This window comes from Phascolarctos cinereus, unplaced genomic scaffold (genome assembly GCF_003287225.1).
Source record: "Phascolarctos cinereus isolate Bilbo 61053 unplaced genomic scaffold, phaCin_HiC Scaffold_1;HRSCAF=81, whole genome shotgun sequence".
Classification (NCBI taxonomy): domain Eukaryota; kingdom Metazoa; phylum Chordata; class Mammalia; order Diprotodontia; family Phascolarctidae; genus Phascolarctos; species Phascolarctos cinereus.
The window spans coordinates 64481704-64503647 of NW_027555514.1; the positions used below are offsets into that span (position 1 = coordinate 64481704).

The 21944-nt window shown below is 35.0% G+C and overlaps 1 protein-coding gene across 1 annotated transcript in view; it reads right to left on the reverse strand.

The window, feature by feature from the left end:
* The window catches only part of LOC110211191 (protein nucleotidyltransferase YdiU-like), a 45629-nt gene that overhangs the window by 5771 nt on the left and 17914 nt on the right, over positions 1–21944 (reverse strand). Inside the window, exons 12-18 of the mRNA XM_020990343.2 lie at positions 20632–20715; positions 15769–15898; positions 12326–12370; positions 12142–12223; positions 11936–12028; positions 9178–9257; positions 4347–4390 (exon numbers count right to left, since the gene is read on the reverse strand). Coding sequence (XP_020846002.1) covers positions 4347–4390; positions 9178–9257; positions 11936–12028; positions 12142–12223; positions 12326–12370; positions 15769–15898; positions 20632–20715 — 558 coding nt within the window. The remainder of the gene's footprint in view (positions 1–4346; positions 4391–9177; positions 9258–11935; positions 12029–12141; positions 12224–12325; positions 12371–15768; positions 15899–20631; positions 20716–21944) is intronic.

Consider the following 21944-nt stretch of genomic DNA (forward strand, 5'->3'; position numbering starts at 1 on the left):
TCACTTCAGAGCTGTTTAGCTCCTTCCTCCCTTAGTACCTATGTGGTTTACCTCCAACTTGAGCTGGTTTTTCCCACGGAGGTCTTTGCATTCAGAAAGGAATTCCTTCTCTCTTTCATTTATTTTTCCATCTCCAGTCTTCCTTAGAGGGGAAAGTCTGCTTTGTAAATTGCCCTGGGCTACTTCTCAACAACCTTCAAATAGGGAAGTCGGAAAAACTTGGAAGATCATCACAGTCACTTCTGTGCCTGCATGGGGAGAAGGGTAGTCCTACCTTGAAAGTGAAGACTAAAGTCCCAAAGAGAGATATATATTTTTTTGCTTAGTGTTTGAGAGTCACGGTGGTTGTAGCATATACAGAACAGGCCTCAGCATCAGAAAGACATAAATTTAATTCTTATGCCAGATATTTACTAGCTTTATGGCCATGGGAAAGTCACTTATCCTCTATAAGCCTCGGTCTTTTCCTCCGTAAAATGGAGATGATACCCGTAGCACCTAGCTCAAATGGTTTAATGTTTGTCAAGTGCTTTGCAAATTTTCCAAGTTATATGTAAATGCTAGTTATTATTAGCATAATTGTCAAGATAGCAGAAGCCTTGTCAAGTCAAGATAGCAATTGTCTTTTGTCAAGATAGCAGAAGCCCTGAAGATCTGGCCCTCTAAAACGCAAAAATCTAGGGAAGCTTAACCCCAACAGGTGGAAGTCAGTCCAAGAACCTAGATGACCTAAGCCAAACTACCCAAGGCTGACCATCCAGAAGCACAGCAAAGAACAATGCTTCGTCCTGAGACATTCAGGAACTACGGCTGAGAGACGAGTCAACCAAAGACATTAAGCAAACAACTATTAAAGCTTTAAATTGCTACTAAGTTATTAAAACTTAAAACAGCAGGAAAACTTTTAGGACATCCTGTATAAAAACCATTTTAGATCTATGGATCCCCCAAAAGGAGAGAGTGTTTATATAACAATATAATCAGTCTCAAGGGGAAAAGTGGATTTTCCACTAGGATGTCAATGAAGAAGAAATGAAGCAAGAGAATTTTAAAAGAGGGGGGAAAAAAGGCTCTGGAGAAAAGAACTGAAAAAGAAGAAAAATTATCAAGCTTACTCAATAAATGGACTCCCTAGAAACTGGAGGAGAACTAACAGAAATCAATAACTCCATGAGGCACCAAAGATTGAAAAAATAAAACAAGAAAATGTAAGATACCTGATATGAATACAACTGACATAGACAACAGATCAAGGAGACAAGATTTAAGAATCACTGGACTTCTTGAAAAGCATGATTTGAAAGACAACAACAAAAAAACAAAAGTCTGGGCACTATATTTAAAGAAATCATAAACTAAAATTGTCCAGATCTTCTTGAATCAGAGGGCACAGTGAAGACAGAAAGACTACACCAATCACCTCCCAAATGTCACTGAGAAATTCCTGAGCTCTCATTTCAAAGAAAAAAATACTGCAAGGATCCAGAAAGAAGCAGTTTGAGTACCAAGGAGTCATAGTCAAGATGACACAAGACCTGGAAGTTTCTACCATAAATGACAGAATATCTTGATTACGATATTCCAAAAGCATACCACATAGGCTTTCCCTTAGAATCATTTACCTATGGTCTATATTTTGTTACTGTTCTATACTCCTGAAAATGGAGAAGACCATGATATACAAAAGATATACAATCAAGATTATAACCAAAAGCTGAGTATAATTCCACCAGAAGGGGTGGAGAAGGGCCTGTAATGAAATAGAGAATTTTCAAAGATTTCTAATTAAAAGGCCAAAGCTGAGTAGAAACTTTGAGATGCAAACACAAAAGTCAAAAGAAACCTAGGAAGGTAAATTTATTTGAGTAAATGGAAGGGCATGTATGATGATCTTCAAGAGTAATGAAAAAAAAAACAGAGGTTCTGATGGTGGATTTGTTATTTTCTGAGAGTTCAAAAAGGGGGAAAGAAAAGGAATATAAAAGGAATACACTAATATAGAAAGGAGGAAGGAGGAGATGGAACTTCCTAGTTTTCATAACTGAAGTATATAAGAAGAATATACCAAAATGGAAGAAGAGGTAAGGAGTGTGGACATCAGCTAAATCTCACTTCTGAAACAGACAAAGGAAGGTTGAACATCACACACACACACACACACACACACACACACACACACACACACACACACAGAGTTTGGTGTTGAAATACTGATCAACCTGAACAGGGTAATATGGAGGGGCTACGAGAAATGATAATATTGGGGAGGGAATAGTGGCAAGCAAAACCAAACATCCTGATCCCAAAGAGGGGATGAAAAGGGTAAAAAAAATCTAAAAAGACCTAGAATCTAAGGGTATTCCTCTCAATTTGGGAATGGCTAAACAAACTGTGGTCTAGGGAAGTAATGGAATATCACTGGCTCATAAGAAATGACAAAAGAGACCATTTCAGAGCACTCTGGGTAGTATGAACCGATATAGAGTAAAGTGAGCAGGACCAGGAGAACAATTTATATGAGGTCTGTAACAACATTATAAAGAAAAATAGCTGGGCAGCTAGGTGGTGTAGTAGATACAGCTCTGACCCTGGAGTCAAGAGGACCTGAGTTCAAATCCGGCCTCAGACACTTACCAGCTGTGTGACCCTGGGCAAGCCATTTAACCTCGACTGTCTCACCAAAAAAAAAAGAAAAAGAAAAATAGCTTTGAAAAAGACTTAAAAACTGATCAATGCAATGACCAATCATATCTCCAGAGGATCTATGATAAAGTATGTTACCTACCTCCTAACAAAGGTAATGGACTCAACATGCAGAAAAAGACATAACACTTTTTGTGTATTTGTTTTGCTTGATATGAATATTTTTTCTTCAATTTTTAATTGGGTAGGTTTTGAGGCAATAACAGTAGTGATTCTAAAAAAGAGAGAAAAAAGAGCCATCGAAATATATTTTTTTAAATGCAGAGAAGAAAATAGAAGGAAGTTCAGAAGAAAGCACAGATAAGCAGGCCAGTTTTCAAGGTAATAAACACATGAAATATGTCACTTTTTTTAAGCAATCAGTATGCCATGGAGATTGATGGTTTCATATACAATCCTCTTGTCTTCTGCTTTGAAAATCTCTTTTTGGGGCCATTTTAAATTCAGAATAAAAAAAGAAAATTAAAAAAGAAGCAAACAGCACAACATTTGCATGTCATCATCAGTACTTTCTTCACAATCTCACAAGAATTCAAAAATCCATTTTCCATTTACAAGTGAGTAATGGGGTGCCATTTTTTATCATGACTGCTCCCAAAGTGAAATTGAATATTAAAGATACTGAATCAAGATTCCAACCCTGGAAGGTCAGATCCTTTCTTATTCCTGGAAGTGACAGACATGGTTAATAAGATAGTTCAGGATTTCTACAACCCAGGGTAAATACAGTGTTCCTAGCCCAATCCTAATTCATCTCTAATCCAGTAGACCATGGAAGGATTTAATGACTTTGGACCCAAACACAAAGATTTGTGGATCATGTATGACCTAACACCAGCTGCTTCAGCTAAAAACACTTATTCCTTCACAATTTTATGGGCCCCACAGCTGGGCCAGAATTTTGTCAGCCTCCAGAAATGAAAGAGTGGCATGCAACACAGGTTTTCCCTTAAGGATCATTTACCTATGGTCTACATTTTCTGTTACTGTTCTACATTCCTGAGAATGGGAAAGCCATGAAGTAGTTTGGTCCAGGCACCAATGACCTTGATCCATCTGACTTCCTCCTCTCAAACAATCCCTATAATTGGCACATCAGATTCTAAGAAGTATGTAGAATTTGAAATATTCCCAGTTTTTATTATGAAATGAACAAACATTCCAATCTAATGAATATAGTGCAGAATAAATTTTAATTAGTAAGTTAAAATCTTGACAGCCTTCAAATATTCAAATGACTGGAGGACCAAAACTAAATAATTTCAAAATAAAAACACTTAAGTCTCCTAGGAACCATATTAATATTTAATGAATATGAGCACCTAATTTTTAAAATAGTTACAACTTCCTCATCCATTCCCCCTTCAGCAGGGACACTGCTTTGGGAATAATTTATATATAAGAAATCACATATGAACTTTTAAAAGGAAGTATGCCTTGAAATAGCTTTAAAATTATGTGATGAAATAGAGACATGCCACATAATCCTTACTCCAACATTTATGTGTATGTATGTGTGTGTATATATATATATATACTTAAATTCATTCTAATATTCAGTTCCTTTATAACCATTTTCAGATTAAAAATTTTGTCACTTGAAAATATTTTTCAAAGCTCACTAAATATATCAATTGACTCACTTGTCATTCTTTTTCTTCTTCTGGAATCTGAGTCATTCATGTTACTAAATATAAATATATAAAAGTAAAAATTAATCATCAACTATGTCTATTTTATTTGCATAGATTACTTTTCATTTGTCAAAATGTTTTACTGATGTTTTATTTTTACACTATAGACATTTACAGATTACTCCCATTTTGTGAGGTCTCTTGTAATAAAATAAAGCAGCTAAGTCAAACTAATAATACAGTAACTTCATTGGAAAGTGAATGCAGAGCAGCTAGGGGGTGCAGTAGATACAGCAACAGCCCTGGAATCAGGAGGACCTGAGTGCAAATCTGCCCTCAGAAACTTGCTAGCTGTATGACCCTGGGCAAGTCACTTAACCCCAACTGCCTAAAAAAAAAAAACAAAAAGAAAAAAATTGTTGTCCTTTAAAAATCTATTTCCTCATTTCTTATAGCACAACAGTATTCCACCTCATTCATATTCATATACCATAGTTTATGCAGCCATTTGCTAATCGTATGCATCCCCTTATTTTCCACTTTTTTACCAATACAAAATAATTATTTTATAAAAATATTTAATAATAAATATTTTTATGCATATAGGAACTTTTCCTCTCTCTCTCTGACAGTGCAATAGATAGAGTTCTGGACATAGAATTAGAAAGATCTGAATTCAAATCTGGCCTCATACATTTACTAGCTGCATCAACCTGGGCAAATCATTCAACCTTGATTTGCCTATTTCCTCATCTGTAAAATGGGGATAATAATAGCACCTATCTCTCAGGGTTGTTGTGAGGATAAAATGAGGTAATATTTGTAAAAATCACTTAGCACGCTATCTGGCACACAGTAGGCACTACATAAATACTTACTCCTGTCCCCTTCCCCCTTTCTTTACTCTCTTTTGAGTATAGTCCTCGCAGAGGTGTAGCAGGGTAAAAAGGGCATGCATGCACTGGTTAGTAACTTCTTGTGTATAATTCCAAATTGCTTTCCAGAATGGTTGTACCAGTTCACAGGTGTACCAATCGTGCATCAATTTGCCTGATTTACCACAGTTTCTACAACATTTAACTTTTTTCTTCTTTGTTATCTTTACCTTGCTGAGGTACAATCTCAGAATAGGTTTAGTTTGCATTTCTCTAATTAGTAGTGATTAGAAGCATTTTTTCATATGGCTAGAGATAGCCTGGATTTCCTCTCTTGAGAACTTTCTGTTCATATCCTTAAATCATTTATCAATTAGGAAATGGCTTTTTTTCTTATAAGTTTGAATCAGTTCTCTACTTATCTTGGAAATGAGAACTTTTTCAGAGAAATTTGCTGCAAGATTTTTTTCTCCAGTCAATTATTTCCCTTTTAACCCTAGCTTTATTAGATTTCTGCAAGGAAAAAAATTAATTTTATGCAATTAAGGTTATCTTTTTTTTCTTCTGTGATCCTCTCTATTCCTTATTTGGTTATGAACTTTTCTCCTACCCATAGATCTAATAGATTAGTAATATTTCTCTGATTTATGATGTGACCTCTTATATCTGAGTCACATACATATTTGGAGCTTTAACTTAGTACACGATCTGAGATGTTGGCTTAAATCTAATTTCTCCCATACTGCTGTCCAATCTTCCCAGCAGTTTTTGTTAAACAGTAAATCCTTATCCCAGTAGACAGGGTCACTGTTTATCAACTACTTGTAAATTAGATACATTTTCTTCTGTATGTTGTGCATCTAATAAGTTACACTGATTAGTGTATTTTTAAATGATTACCAAATTGTTTTAATTTCCTCAAAACAATATATGGTGTGTGTATATATGTGTGTGTGTGTGTGTGTGTGTGTATATAAAAACAATACATATGATGTATATATACATATATCATATATATACATAAACAAGGGCTACAATTATGTGTAATGACAATAAACTAGAAGCCTTTTCAATAAATTCAAGGGTGCAATAAGGATCTCCACTGTCACTACTTCTATTTGACACCACTTCTATTTACTGGTTTTAGCAGTAAGACAATAAAAAAAATTAAAGAAATAATCAAAGGAAAAGAAGAAACAAAATGATCAGTTTTGTAGATAATATCATGGTCTACTTAAAGTACCTTAAAATTCAATAAAAAATTAATAGCTTCACAAGCTTGCAAAATATAAAATAAACCCACACAAAGCATTTCTAGGTAATATCAATTAAAAACCCTGCAGGAAGAGAGAGAGAAAATTTCAAGATACACACAAAAACTTTTAAAATATAACTGCAAACAACTGGTTACAGAAATAAAGACCTAAATAACTGTAAAAATGTTAATTGTTCAGGAGAAGGATGAGCCACTATAATAAAAAGGATAATACTATCTAAGTTAATTTACTTACTCAATCTCATACCAAACTGTCAAAGCATTACTTTATAAAACTAGAAAAAAATAACAAAAGTCATATGGAGGGGGGAAAAGGTAAAAAAAACTCAAGAGAAATAATAAAAAGAAATGGGAAGGAAGGGAGCCTAGCAGTACCAGATTTCAAATGTGCCTATCTTTCATATTAATGCCATATTTTCACTTTCCTAGATCCCAAATTTCAACATATTTTACCTATGAGACCAGAACAGGAAAAAGTTATGTCAAAAGACAAACCAAGTGAAATTTCTTCATGAGTAAAGCAATGGATAGATGAGATGGATAGATAGTGTCATGGAAATAACAAATATGAACTTAGACAGACTTTGAGAAATAGTGGAGGACAGAAGGGCCTGGTGTGCTACGGTCCATGGGATTACAAAGAGTTGCACACAACTAAACCACTGAACAACAACAAAACAATGTATCAATCTAATTCTTGTAGCCTAAAGCCCCCAGCCTAGAGTTAGTTCCAATCTGGCCTCAGACAAAAGCTGTATGATCCTGGACATGTCATGTAACTGCTGTATGCCTCAGTTTCCTCATCTGTGAAATAGGGATAATAATAGCACCTACCTTCCAGAGTTGTTGTGAGGCTCAAATGACAAAATAATTGTAAAGCACTTACCACAGCACCTGGCACATAGTAAATGCTATATAAATGTTAGCTATCATCATCAACTATATGCTGTTTGACAAAAGCCCAAGTGTTGTCAGTATTTCAAAAGAAGAGGTCACAAATTACAGTAACCCCCTCATTTATTCAGTGTCATCCAAAAGTAAGATATTCTGTATATTTTTTCAGGTAACTGACAGTTATATCCTATTAACTATTAAACCTCCTATTTGAATAATTTTAGATAAATCTTTCTAAAACATACTTAACATACTTCCCTACCTGATGTATGAAATGCATCAATATCTGTTCCAAAGCCCATTGAAATGGAGCTCTCTCCTAACTGGTGGAGATAAAGGTCTTGCCCTGATTAAGTGGCAGGGTGGAGTTGGTGACAGGCAAGTGCATTAGTTCTCCACCAGTCCCCCTTTGGGGACACTTCAAGCCACCTAAGTGAGAATTAGCTTCCAGTTTCGAGAGAGAAGACCAAAGAGGCCAACTTTACTTCAGGTTGCTGAAGGAAAAGACTCTGGGAAGACATGAGAAGAGTGAGCAGTCTTCATCAAGTCCCTTTCCCTAATTTGCTGCTCTAAAGACTCGGGGTGGGGTTTATCATTGGGTGAGGTCCAGGATCCTCTGTCTTGACTGAACTGAGTTATCTTGCTCTTAATAGGAGAGCTCCTTCACTCTATATTGTCTGGTATAAGTTCTTTTCTGTATACTTTCTCTGATTTCTGTTTTGCTATGATTTGGATAAATGGGTTTCTTTGCTATTCTCTACATGTGTTCACTGCGGAAGTGGTATTAGGTCAGAAAGGGGTCAAGGTTCGGATAGAAAGCTTGGGATTTCCCCTTTCCCCCAAAGTGACAAAGCAATCAAAAATCAGATGAAACCTGATCGTCTTCCCACCAACCTCCGGCTTCCCCTCCTGGCAGGAGAAGGGTTGGGGGAGAAGACGCTAGAAGAGTCTATTCTGCATCCTTCTCGAACACACACAATGACAGGCCCCACCCCTGGTGGGCCTCCCTACATTTGTGGGGCTCCCATGCCCCTCTACATCCCCTTACACAAAGATCATAACTTTGTCCTCATGGGTCTCCCTTCACCAGTGTACGTCACAACCCAATCCCTGTTTGACTTAGACGGAGCTCAAGATCATCTTCATTCCACAACTTGGCAGTAGGGAAAGACTTAAGTCTCACATTCTAACAAACATAAGTCTAGCCTTTTCCTACCAATTTAGTCACCGCCATGAAACATCAGTTTCTGTGTCTCTGTCATGAAGTTTGTAGGGCTATTTCTCCCTATAATAAAAATTTTTAGCTTGTCTGCTTTTCATAATTTTCCTGCCTTCTCCTTACTATCAAAACCATCTACCACTATCAGCGACCACTTCTACATGTACACCCCTGCCCACCACAGCTATCCCTACCAGAACTTTCATTTCCTCAGCCTCTAATTTTTGTGCCTCTAATTTGTTGTGCATTTGGAGACCAGATAATCAGTCTCTCAGAATTGTGTTTAAAATAAACGGAAACAATCCCTGAACTGAGTTTTAGGAGTTGGCCTATGCTGATAGTGTTAGTTTTAAAACATGGATTAGGGCATCTATTTGGACTGTGTAAATGCATTTTTTACTTATTTCCCAGTTCTCAGCTAGATTCTCAGATAAGTGAAATTGCTGAATAAGTGACCTCTAGATAAATGAAGGGTTACCATAGCAGTTCAAACAATGCAAAGCACTCAAGAGAACGGAAAAAGTTATACTGCTACAAGTATGTGTTATAATAATTTTCTGAGATGGATTACCTTACCTCTTTAGTCTCAAAAGGTACAGGGTCACCCAGTCAGAAAATAGTTCTTGCCTTGAAAGTGTTTTTAGTGCCCAAAATTCCTAAATGAAAATACATTTTCAAATGCTTATAATACTACTATTTAGTTTTCATATCATTTCATATTCCCTTCAAATTGCTAATTTATGTTTTTCTATGATACCGAATGCCCCCAGCACATTTTCACATGGTGTCCTACCAGCACCTCAAACAATGCATACACAAAATTTAGATCATAATTCACTCCCCCAAATTATTACTTTCCATTATCCAACTACCTTAAGCTCTTTGAGGGCAGAAACTATCTTTTACCTCTTTTTGTATCATCAGTGCTTAGCACCGTGCCAGCACTCAGGTGCTTCATCAGTGCTTACTGATGGATTGACTGACTGGTTCTATGATCCCAACTCAGGTGCTATCAATTCCATAAATTCTTCCCTGATTTTGCTTAGATGAACGTCACTTATCCCCCTGGTGACCTTGCCTAGGGCTTTGTGCCTCCCCACTGCATTTTCACTTTCTAGCTAGTATTATAGTTTCTTATATATGTGTCATTGCCCCTACTATGATTAAATTCAATGAGGGCCAGGCCTATGACATACTTTTCTTGGTATTATCTTCTGTATCTAGCATAGTACCTTACACAATTAATAGTTGTTATTATTAGATGCTAAGTACTAGAGTGTCCAGGTTATTTGAAAAGGATGCTATTTTGAAATGAATTAATACAGAAGGGAAGGAAGATCTCTTTTTGACCATATATCATTCTAAGATTAAATACAAGGAAATCCATTTCAGTGGCAGGCTCTGCTTTAAGAAACACAATATACAAAAATGTCAGCCTCCCAAGCAGATGACAAACATTTACTAAATGTCTATTATGTGCCAGGCAAGGTAGTAAGCACTGGGAAACAGACAAAAATGAAACGGCTCATGTACTCAAGGAACTTACTTTCTACCAGGGGAAACAATATGTAGATCTTTAAATAAATATAAGATACTGAGGGGGGAGTAAAAGAGGGAACTTGAACTCAGTAACCTGGAGGTGGCATTTGAGCTGCTAGCAGAGGTGAGGCAGGGGACAACCTGTGCAGATCACTTTAAATCAGCAATTTGTGTTTTCACACAAAGGAATGAAAATTTATAGAAAACAAAGAATGGACTCAAACTTCCTATTCATTAACAAATCTTTACATATAAATTCATTGAACTACTGATAGTCACAGACTTTTCTGGACTACTGAGCCTCTCAGTGCACTACAAAAAAAATTTGGATAGAATTTTTTTCTCTCAAGTCTAAACAAATTACAGATTTCAGGTAACTACCAGATTGTAAAATATAACTGAGATAAGGAAGACAAATATTACGAAATGTTTTTACTGCTATTTAAAATTCACAAGATTTCTTAACTATTCTTCCGTCATGGAAACAGATAGGAATGAACCGAAAATGAACATGGTTCTATAGCAAAGATGTTTTCTGATCCAGCTTCATTCCCCAGAAGTACCAAGACTTTAAAGAAAATCAGCATTATCTTTTTTCTTTTAAAAGTGTTAATCAAGTATTTTATAATCAAAGGTTTATTTATACAAATGCTATTGCTGATAGTAACTGTCAAGATAAATCTCAGAATATAAATTTTATGTAGTTTCTTAGCTTACTGAGTCTGAATAAATATTCCGGTGGTCTTGATGGTCCCAGCAACCTGTCCCTAATCTGTTCCTGGGTTTGCCTTCCTCCCAAGACTTGGAAATGCCACACCTTTTTTCAACAACACTAATGGTAAAGGGGAGAACCCTCTTTTAACCCTTCTTAGGTCCATGAGGATACCTCCATTTAAGGACTGGCTAGGCATTGGGAAGCAGTTAATTGTCACTACCTTTAGCATCCAGAAATCAGGTCAAGAAAAAGAATACTCCTGCCAATATTTGGGAATGAAAGTAAGTATGGTCATAAGATCCTATCTGTACGACTCCCAGCCCTTACCCTAGGAGTTAGAAGAGGCCAGTAAGGGAGTCTGTGACTTACTTTTCATCTGATGCCCTAACAGAAATTAAGAGTCTATGAAATATACTTGGGAAAGAAGAAACAAAGGAATCCACTAGTGAAAACCTGAAGGAAAGATTTTTTTAAAGTTTCCTAGTACACACAGTATCCCAGAATTTAGATTCATAGTAGGACTTCCTAAAGGCTGGGAGCAGATTGGGATCAAGAGTAGAGTATGTAGCCTATAATGTAAATTCCAGGCACAGAATATATCTAATCAGAGTAAGAAAAATAATTCATTTGAGGAGTAAAGGATTGAGAAATTTAGAAGAAAGAAGCTAAAGAGGTTTATGGTTAAATTTTTAAAACAGAGGGGTCTATAGGTGAGTGATGTTCCTAAAAGAATACAGAGGCAGACTTCGGGGTGGTTTTATCATCTAATCATTTCCCAATCCTCCATTTTCCCCTTCCGTTACCATTTCTTTTCTACTAATTTTCTCCTAAGACCCTGAATTCAAATCATGGTGGAGCGGATATCTGGGCAGAAAGATGACACTAACAATAACCAAAAAGGAGACATTGGTAGGTTTTAAATGGCTGGTCTACATTCTTGTAAACTTTATTTTACAAAAAATACAAGAATTTTCTCCCACTTATATAATATCAATTCAATGCACAGGTAGAACTGAAATCAAAAGACAATAAATATTCCTAAAATGGAATTATGAAAAGTGAAATATTACACATTAATACCTGAGGAATGTTGAAGTCCTTTAGCTGGGACTGAGTTATCTCACTGAGCTCCCGAAATGTCACTGTAAAGTCAGCTTTTGTCTCTTCCATGAGCTAACAAAAATAATTACATTTCTATCAATCTCTATCCACTTTTTTCTTCCATATCCATAGATCAAGCAATAATTCAAATATTTATCAATTCAAAACAACAAAACAAGACTTACATGTAGTAGAAATGCAACCAAATAATCATCACCCTCCTTTTCACCAACGAGACCCAATTTGGCTTTGAAAAGTTCTTTAAATCTGAAAGCAGAAATCGCAATAAGATTTTTAAAAACTTAATTTTTCAAGAACTATTTCAAATTATTTAAGAGAATTAAAAACCTATACTCAGAAATAACATACCTTGTGTAATACAGAATAGAATATCCCACAAGAATCTGAGTAGCACTGTGAAAACAAAATAATTAAACTATATTATATAATTATTCTTTAAAGAAAACCTCCCATTTCAAATTTAAACCAGTATCATACAGCAAAAATTTCTTTCCCCTTTGCCAGACTATAAATTGCTTGAGGACAAAAACTGTGTATTCTTTCATTTTTGTATTCTCATTGTTTACCACAATATATTGTATGTGCTGTAGTAGACACTTAATAAAGGTTTAATTTGATTGATGCAACCATTCCCAAAATTATGCTAATTTTGGTTTAGCAATATTGACAATGACTAAACTAGGTCTCCCCACTACTAAATAAACTCTAATCATTTCCTGTTACCTACAAAATCAAATATAAAACTGTTTGGCTTTCAACCTTTCCAATCTTCTCATATTTTACATCCCTTCAACCTATCTGACGATTCCATGACACTGGCCTTCTTGCTGTTCCTTGCATAAGACACTCCCATCTTCTGATGGTGCATCTTCACTGGCTGTCACCTATGCCTGAAATGCTCTCCCTCCACCTCGACTACTTAGATTCCTTCATGGCAGCTAAAATCCTTCCTTATGCAAGAAGCCTTTCCTGCGCCCCCTGCCCCATGTTACTGATTTCCCTCTGATTATACCTTCCATATACCTTATATGTATCCTGTAAACACACAGCTATTTACATGCTGTTTCTCTTATTAGAATGTGAACTCCTAAAGGGAAGGTGCTATTTTTGCCTTTCTTTGTATCCTCAATGCTTGGGATGGTTCCTGCTGGCAAATAAGAGGCTTGTTCACTGACTGAATGAATCTCATTATGTAAGCAACAGACTGAAAAATGATTTTTTGAAAAGCTTATTTCATGAATTTTGGATATTATAATAATAGCTAACATTTTATATGCTGGGGCAGCTGGATGGCACAGTAGATAGACTGCCAGGCCTGGAGTCAGGAAGACTCATCTTCCTGAGTTGAAATCTGGCCTCAGATACTTAACTAGCTGTGTGACCTTGGACTGGGCAAGTCACTTAACCCTGTTTGCCTCAGTTTCTCATCTGTAAAATAAGCTGGAGAAAGAAATGGCAAACCACTCCAGTATCTTTGCCAAGAAAACCCCAAATGGAATCACAAAGAGTCAGGACTGAAACAGCTGAACAATAACAGCATGTATGTAATCCCTAAAGGCTTGAGAGGCATTTAATGTCATATAAATTATGCTCCCATGAAATATTTACTTCAAAGAAGAAAAGCAAGATATACCACATCATTAGCACATAAGATGAATGTCGACTTTATTTTTTAATATCAATGTTCTAACAGAAGTTCATTTGGAATTTTTTCCTTTCTATATTTGAGTAGCTTATATAAAAGTTTATGTGGCAAAGAGATAGAGATAGGAATTGACCTTTGATTTCATTAGTATACCGGAACTCCCAGGTGAGGAAACTCCCTCAATCCAATGTAGGTCAACAACTTTTCTGCAACTCATATAGTCTTGAGAGTCATCAAGAGCACTGAGAAATTAAATAACTTGCTCAGGATCATTCAGCTACTATGTGTCAGAGACAGGACTTGAACCCGCATCTTCCTAGCTTTGAGGCCAACTCTATCCACTATGCCAAGAGCTCACCCAATATAACTAAAATTTACATCTCAGAAAAACATCACAAATACCATATCATTTCCCAAATTAACACCAAGGAATTAATGCTAAAAATACAAGGGTAATAAGCTAAGTCAATCTTTCACACAAACCAAATTCTATTTATTTCAAATTATACAGTAAGTCAATCAACAAATGTTTAAATACCTACTAAATGCCATGCTTTGTGCTAGGTACTGATGCAGCCAGGTGGCTATCACAGTACATAGAGAGCTGGGTCTGAAATCAGGAAGACCTGAGCTCAAATCCACACTCACTTATTAGCCTGGGTAAGTCACTTCCTCTGCCTCAGTTTCCTCACCTGTAAAATGAGGATATTAATAACACTTATGTTTCGCAGGATTGTTGTAAGGATCAAATGAGATACCAAAGTACATGGCACAGTGCCTTGCACAGGACAGCAGCTTTATAAATACTTATTCCCTTCCCCTCCAATGTAAAGAACAAAACAATCCATACTTTCAAGTAATTCATATAATTACTTACACATTCTCAAGATTTTATCTGAGTGCATTAAACTTAAGCATGCTTGCCCCAACTGGCTAGTTCATTCTTTTTTGTTTTTAATTAATTTTTTTTTAGGATAGGCAATGGGGTTAAGTCACTTGCCCAAGGTCACACAGCTAGTAAGTGCTATGTGTCTGAGGCCGATTTGAACTCACGTCCTGCTAAATCCAGGGCCAGTGCTCTATCCACTGTGACACCCAGCTGCCCCAGGCTAGTTCATTCTTAAAATGTACCCCAAGCATTACACTGCTCACAACTGGTTTGTATTCACCGAACTTTAGTAAAGGGTCCAGTAATAAATACCGGAAATAATTCATGGGACAAATTTTTATAGAGCACTGAATCCCTTTCACTTGTTAGTTTCTTTATTTTCTTCTTCCATCTACTCTTCTTGTTTTATTCTTCATGAAATATGAGAACTTGTAATAGATTCATAAGGCCAAGGAAGTTGGGAGATATAGCAGATAGTAAAAGAAAACAATATCCTTTTCCCCTGCATCTCCCTGCCCTCCCAACTTTACCTTCATCCACATTTCTTCTTTTCGACTTCTCTTTTCCTATTTGTCTCTTAAAGAGAGGTTTGTCATAGAAAGTCATTTAAAAGTTTCAAGAAATAGCTCCAAAGAGGAGGAACAAGACATGGGAATAGGTTTGGTGTTACTATTCTAAACCTCAAAGATTCAATCCAAGTAGTGGGAAGCTATGGAATATTTTCAAATAAATGTAATTACCATTGTTATAGTCAAGTACTTTACAAATTCAATTACAGGTAGGCTAAGAAAGACCCCATAGGAGACCTGCTTTAATGAACAGAATAGATTTTTGGCAGGTAAATAAGTCTTCTTGGATCTATTATGTTAAGTAGTTTAAATATTCCTATATATACCACTTATTTACATTATTACTCTGCTTACCAAATTATTGCTTTATACATTTCAGCCCCACTCATTTATGCATTCAAGGAGTCAATAACTTTTTACTATATAAAATTTTACAATATCTTGAGGAAATAAAAATATTTTATGATTTCTATTTCTCCCACATAGAAATAAAATTTCAATATTTAATTTAAAACTTTTTTTTGGTTGCCAGTGTATGTAATCTGTTGCAATGCTATGAAACTGTTATCAAAATACACTTTTCTTTTTAAAATTATTAAAAGAAATCTTATGACCTCTCCTTCCAAGCTTATGCTCATTACAGAAATTCTTATCTTTTTAATATAAAGATGTGGTTAAAGATACTCACAGTTGCTTTTGACTAGGATCCAATAAGGGGTTTAAAACCTGTAACAGCTTGTTCAGATTAAACATCCCAGCATTGGCCTGGTTTCCTATTTTATATCTCCTTTTGTCATCAGATGTATTTGGTACAAAATCTGTTTCAAACAAAACATTACAATTCTGCAATGAGGTCAATACAATAAATATCTGCTATCCACATTTCTGTTTATATGGTATGTTAATAAAAATCCTTCTCACACTATTTAATTCAGACTTAGTACAAACACAAGAATATGTATTTACCCTAGAATAACTTAAATTCTAATAGTTACGTCATTTTGGTTTTATAACTTTTCAGATCATCACAACTATTTTCCTGCTTTAGATAGAAAACAAAAACAGATGCCAAAGACAACTGTTTGAATTTTTTTTTAACTTTGATTTCATCAGCCTGGGTACTTTGTTTACCAATAAAAGTAAAATCTCTCCATGCCTTACTGTCTTGTGTAAATCCTGTACATGTTAAAATCTTGCCAATGCCCTATAAGCTTTCCTATTATTCTTTCAGCATATCTTTCGTATTCTCAAAAAATTTGTTTTATTCTCAGACACATGACACTTACTAGCTGTGTGACCCTGAGCAAGTCACTTACTCCCGACTGCCTCACCAGAAAAAAAAATAAATAAATAAATGAAAATTTGTTTTATTTATAAGATGATTTCTGGGGGAAAATGATCCAGACTGAACCCTTCCTTTTGAGAATGAAAAACAAACACATCCAATACAGAACTGAAAATGTCAATGTATGCAACATTCTATTCTAGCAATTCCCTGTCTCTCACCTGTAAGGAGAGAAAGATTTCATTACGAGTGCTCTAAGAATATAGTTTTATATTTACTCTGAATTTGGGTTGTTCTTAGTGACCACTTCACTGAAATCACTGGTGTTCTTGTGTCTATTGTTGTTTTGGTTCTGTTTATATCACTCTGCATCAATTCATACAAAAGCTTGTTTTATACAAATGGTTCCCTGAATTCCTCAGTCGTAATTTCCTTCTGTACAATAATATTCTATTACATTCATATACTATTTGTTCCAAGCATTCACCAATCAATGGGTGCACACTTTGTTTTGAGTTCTTTGCTACCAAAAGAGAATGCTGTTACTAATGTTTTGAAGTATATGCAAACTTCATTTCTGTCTTTGACTTCCTTTGGTCATATGTCCAGTAGTGAGTGGGAGGGTTCAGTCAAAGAATATGGAGTTTAGTCACCTTTCTTGTACAATTCAAAACTGATGCAAACAGAATGGCTGGATCATATCTCAGCTCTATCAACAATGCATCAGTGTGCCTGTCTTCCCATAGTCCTGCCAACATTGACTATTTTTGGTTTGTTTTTGTCACCTTTGCCAATTTACACAGTACAAATCTCAGAGTTGTTTTAATTCACATTTCTCTTTGTACTTGTTATTTGATCTATACATTGCAATTCTTTTTTTGAAATCCACTAGTCTATATCCTTTGACCACTTCCCTACTGGGAAATGGCTCTCAGTGTTATATATCTGTACCAATTCACTAAACATCTGGGATATCAGACTTTTATCAATATTTGATGCAAATAATTTGCCCCATTCTATAGTTTCTCTTCTTCTATGTTCATTGATTTTGTTAATACAAAAGCTTTTAATTATATATACTTGAAATTCTTTTGTTATCAAGTCACCAACTCAACAAGCTCTTATTAAGTGTGCTCCACTTACCTACTTTTCTGTTTTTTTTAAATAGTACCAAATAGCTTTGATGACTACTGCCTTACAACATAGTTTGAGGTCTGGTAATGCCATGAAATTTCATTCTTCTGCTTTCTGTGAGATTCTAACCCTTCAACTCTGTTCTGATTTTGGCTAGTTCTATTAAAAATCCCCTTGTAATTCCATTGCTACATAACACTGATTTAAATAAATAATGACACTATGTAATAAAATTGTCTTCAGTTCTTTTCCTTAAGTTCCAAATCAGGTTCCTACATTTGGTTCTTTCAATCATGTGCCTGGTTCCTGTACTTTTAATGGGTTAAATGAATGATTCTTTACTTTCAGTAAATTTTCAGTGACTCTTAGTTTTTATATGATTTCTCTTTTTTCTTTTTTAGTCACAAAATAATTATATGCAAATAAGCCAAGATACCCTAATGCTTTGCAGCTGAAATCTTCAACATGACCCTCTAGCTCCTTGGGTGCTCTTGAAAATCTTCATTACACTCATATTTCTCATAATTTCTAATAATAAAAGTCCTTTTTCTGCCTCTTTAAAACAACAAAAAGTACACATACATAACCAAGGCATCATTCTATATAATTCAAAAGGTAATTTGAGTCTTTATATTTAGTACAGTTAGTTTTCTGTCTAAAACTGCCCCAAAAATCTATCTAAAAGCTGTGCTTTTTCATATCCATATATATTAGCGGGTTTTGTTAAAATTCTTTTCCTACTTTTTTAAGTATCCAAATATCCTTCTGTAACAGCAACAATGTCTTACATCCTTTGATAATTGATATTTTCCTTCACACAAAAATACTTTTGCTGTTTCTCTAAGCACTAAAGTGCTCACTTTATCTTAAAGAGTATAAGCCAGTATAAATAGCTTATGCTTTATATGAAAGTTTGCTGGCTAACAGCTTTGATGTCTTGCTTTCTTTTTAGTGTCAATAGTTGTGACTATGTTGCAAATATGATAAAAGCTACCACATGGAAACTTATAAATCATTTTGCTTTAGAGTTGCTTTAGTTTGGAAATGTTACCTAATTTGTGGGTCAGCTGTTGTGCCATCTGTTAAACCAATAGTTTACTATGCAATAGCCTCTCTGGAAACATTTAAATGAAGCTTTTAAATTTACTTTGCTTTTTTCTCTTTTTTGTATTTTCTAGTTTAAGATGTAGCTTTTCCTAACTGTATAAAGATCTTTTCTATTTTAAAGTGACATTGCCTTTTTTAACCTCGTAGCATCATTATCAACTAGTATTTAGTTAACCATATACTGGGAACATGACAATCCATTGGGGATCATCATCTGTAGCTGGATGACTCGGTTAACGAGAATAATCCCAAGAATGCAATTCAGTCTACAGGTGGGCTAGTTAGGTTTTTGTAATTATATAACCAGAATTTTGCCAAAACTTCTGACAAACTACTTCTGATTCCTTTTCTTCAAATGAATAAGAATATTCTTTCTTCAAAACATTTAAAGATAGATTCAAAAAAAACAATATACAGAAATAATAATGAGAATAAACAGAAAGAAGAGTGAACAGAAATATAAAGCGGCTTCTCAACAAATCGTAGTCCTGGAAAAGGACATGAAATGGGGAGGTCTTTTATTCTATGAAAGTTCACCTTTATTTAACACAAATTGACGAAGCTCTATTCTCCAAGGAACAGACGGTTTTTAAATGAGGAACCTCAGACTATCAACAACCAAAACACTAGCAATGAGAGAAATGCAAAGAAAATAAACCCTGAGTTATCGCTCCACACCATGAAAATTGGCACAGATAACAAAAACAAATAGTCATTGCTGGGGAAAGTGAAGCACACTTTTATGATGTTGGTGGAGCTATGAACTAGTCCAACTACTCTGGAAAATTATTTAAAATTATGTAAGAAAAAGCACTAAACAATTCTTATCCTTTGCCCCGGAAATCATATTACTGGACAAATAGCCCCAAAGATAGAAAGGCTATATCTGTGTCCGTATTTATATCTACATCTCCATATATTCAGTTAACTCTAAAAAACCATATGTACACTAAGAACTGTTACTTCAATCTTTATTTAGCTTCTTTAAAATCCAGATTAACTCAATATAAGTAGTATATCTGTACACAGTGTGTATTACAATTTTTCAAAAACTATTTCCAAATTTTTTCAAAGAGAGGCAACTTGGCATAGTGGATAAAAAGCTGACCTGGGAGTTGGAGAGACCTGAGTTCAAGTCCTGCTTCTGAAAATTCCTCACTAGGTCAACCTGCACAAGTCAGTTACCCTTCAGTTCTAAGACCCTAAGTTGCAAGCAGCTCTAGATTTGGTTTGAAAGAGGGTGTTTCCTCACTGGGAGATTCCCTATATCAATGAAATCCCAAGACTGATACAAAAATATTTTTCCAAATATTTGTAGGTGCTATTATGATTAATAAAGCAAAAACTAATTTAAAAGCATTACAACAGCAGCCTTTGTCATGTAATTTCTCAATCAAAGGATGCTAACAGCAGCACTGCTAATGTTGGGGATCAGAGAAATTTTTTGGAGTTAAAATGGATACTCATATTTGAAACACTGACTTTTGTTTTTTTAAAGCAATATATTGTATAAATTTCTCTACTTTCAGTTCAGAACATCATACTTAGCCCCCTCCCCAGAATCCTAAAGAAATATTCCTATATGTGTTTTTAAAGCCTAGATATGGGTAGTAGTAGAAGATAAAAATAATTAGGGTACTAGTGTCAGCGAACATCAAAAACTATTTTGGTGGTTCTCGTGGTTTCTCATATAAAGCAATTTGGTTTATTTTAATTTAACTGGAATGATCACAAGATCATAGATCTTGAACTGGAAGAGAACTCAGAAGCTATCCATTCCAACTCATTCACTTTATAATTAAGAAAACTTAGACCTAGAGGGTTTAAGTCACTTGTCCAAGGTCACATAGGTAGTGAGTACCCAAAGTGAAATCTGAACCCAAGTCCTCTGATTCCAGAGCCAACGTTCTTTACATTATGCCACTGTTAAGCTCTATCACTGCTATCACTACTAGCTCTCATCTGTTAGTCAGTCATCAATTTAGGATGATAACTTTATATTAAAATGAAATACAGAAAACATACTTGGATCATAGGCCTCCATAAAACCAAAAGGACCATAATCTATTGTTATAGATAACAAACTGAAGTTGTCAGTATTGCAAACACCTAAAATTAGGAGAGAAATTCAGAATAATTATACAATTTATATATGTATATACAATTTATAGAACCCTATTAACTTATCAAGAATGGAGAGGCAAAGAAATTTATGAAAAAATATTAATTATGGAAATTGAATGAAATATTCATATGTAAACTTTTATCACTGGCCAAGTATAAACAGTTCAGTTAACTTTAGACAGTTAAAGAAAAAAAGTTTTAAAATTAATACTAATCTATATTTTGTGTACAATAGGATTTCAGTCCCCCCAAGAATGACAAGATCTACCCAAAGGAAACAGAATTCCAACTAAATTTTGTCTTTAGCATCACTATGGCCCCCTTAGACATCACCTCTATTTCTCATCTCTGCTCCCTAAGGCCCAGCATCGCGTTTACAGATAGTCAGCACTTAACAGAAGGCTACTGAACAGAACTAAATTCCTTCTTGATTAAAAAGGAACACCATTTAATTTGGAACAAGATAAAGAAAAGGAAGGTAGCTGGAAAAGGATTTATGAGGGGTAAATGAAAATATTCTGATACACAGAAGAAAGGAAATAACCTAATACTGAAGCAATATCACTAAGACACTTTCTATAACTAATGAATAAAATAAAATGCACAACCCAAATAATGTAATAAAATTTTAGAACTCCAAGCCACCTTAGAGATCATCAGCTTTACTTCTTCATTTTGCAGATGAGAAAACTGAAGCCTAGAGACATTAAAGTATTTGCCTGAGGTCACATAAAAGGGACTAGAACTCAGGGCTCCTCTCAGTCCGAAACTTTTTCACTATACCATCACACAGCAAATCACACACATATACAAAAATTCTAGTTTGTAAATTTGTACTCAAAATAGATAAATATCTAGTAATGAAAAGACTGAAATAATGAACCAAAAAGTGATCACCTGATATGCTATAGCAATAGCCTTCAATTATGATAAGATGCTTTCTTAGTTTTGTTTTGCCTATTACACTAATACTAAAATTAGTTTATGTTCCCATAAAGACTAGGTGGGGACTCAAAATTATTTGAAATGACAAGTGGCCATCCTGAGATTTAAAGATTGTTATGGGTAATACCTAATATTTTCTATCAGAGCATTGGTGTCAAGAAAGCAACTTGCTAGGGTGAAAATTAGAGGCTAACCAACAAAAGGAAATTTTCAGTGCCTCTCACAGAGGAACTGACAGCAGGCCTGGGACAGGAAGACCTCACCAGTTA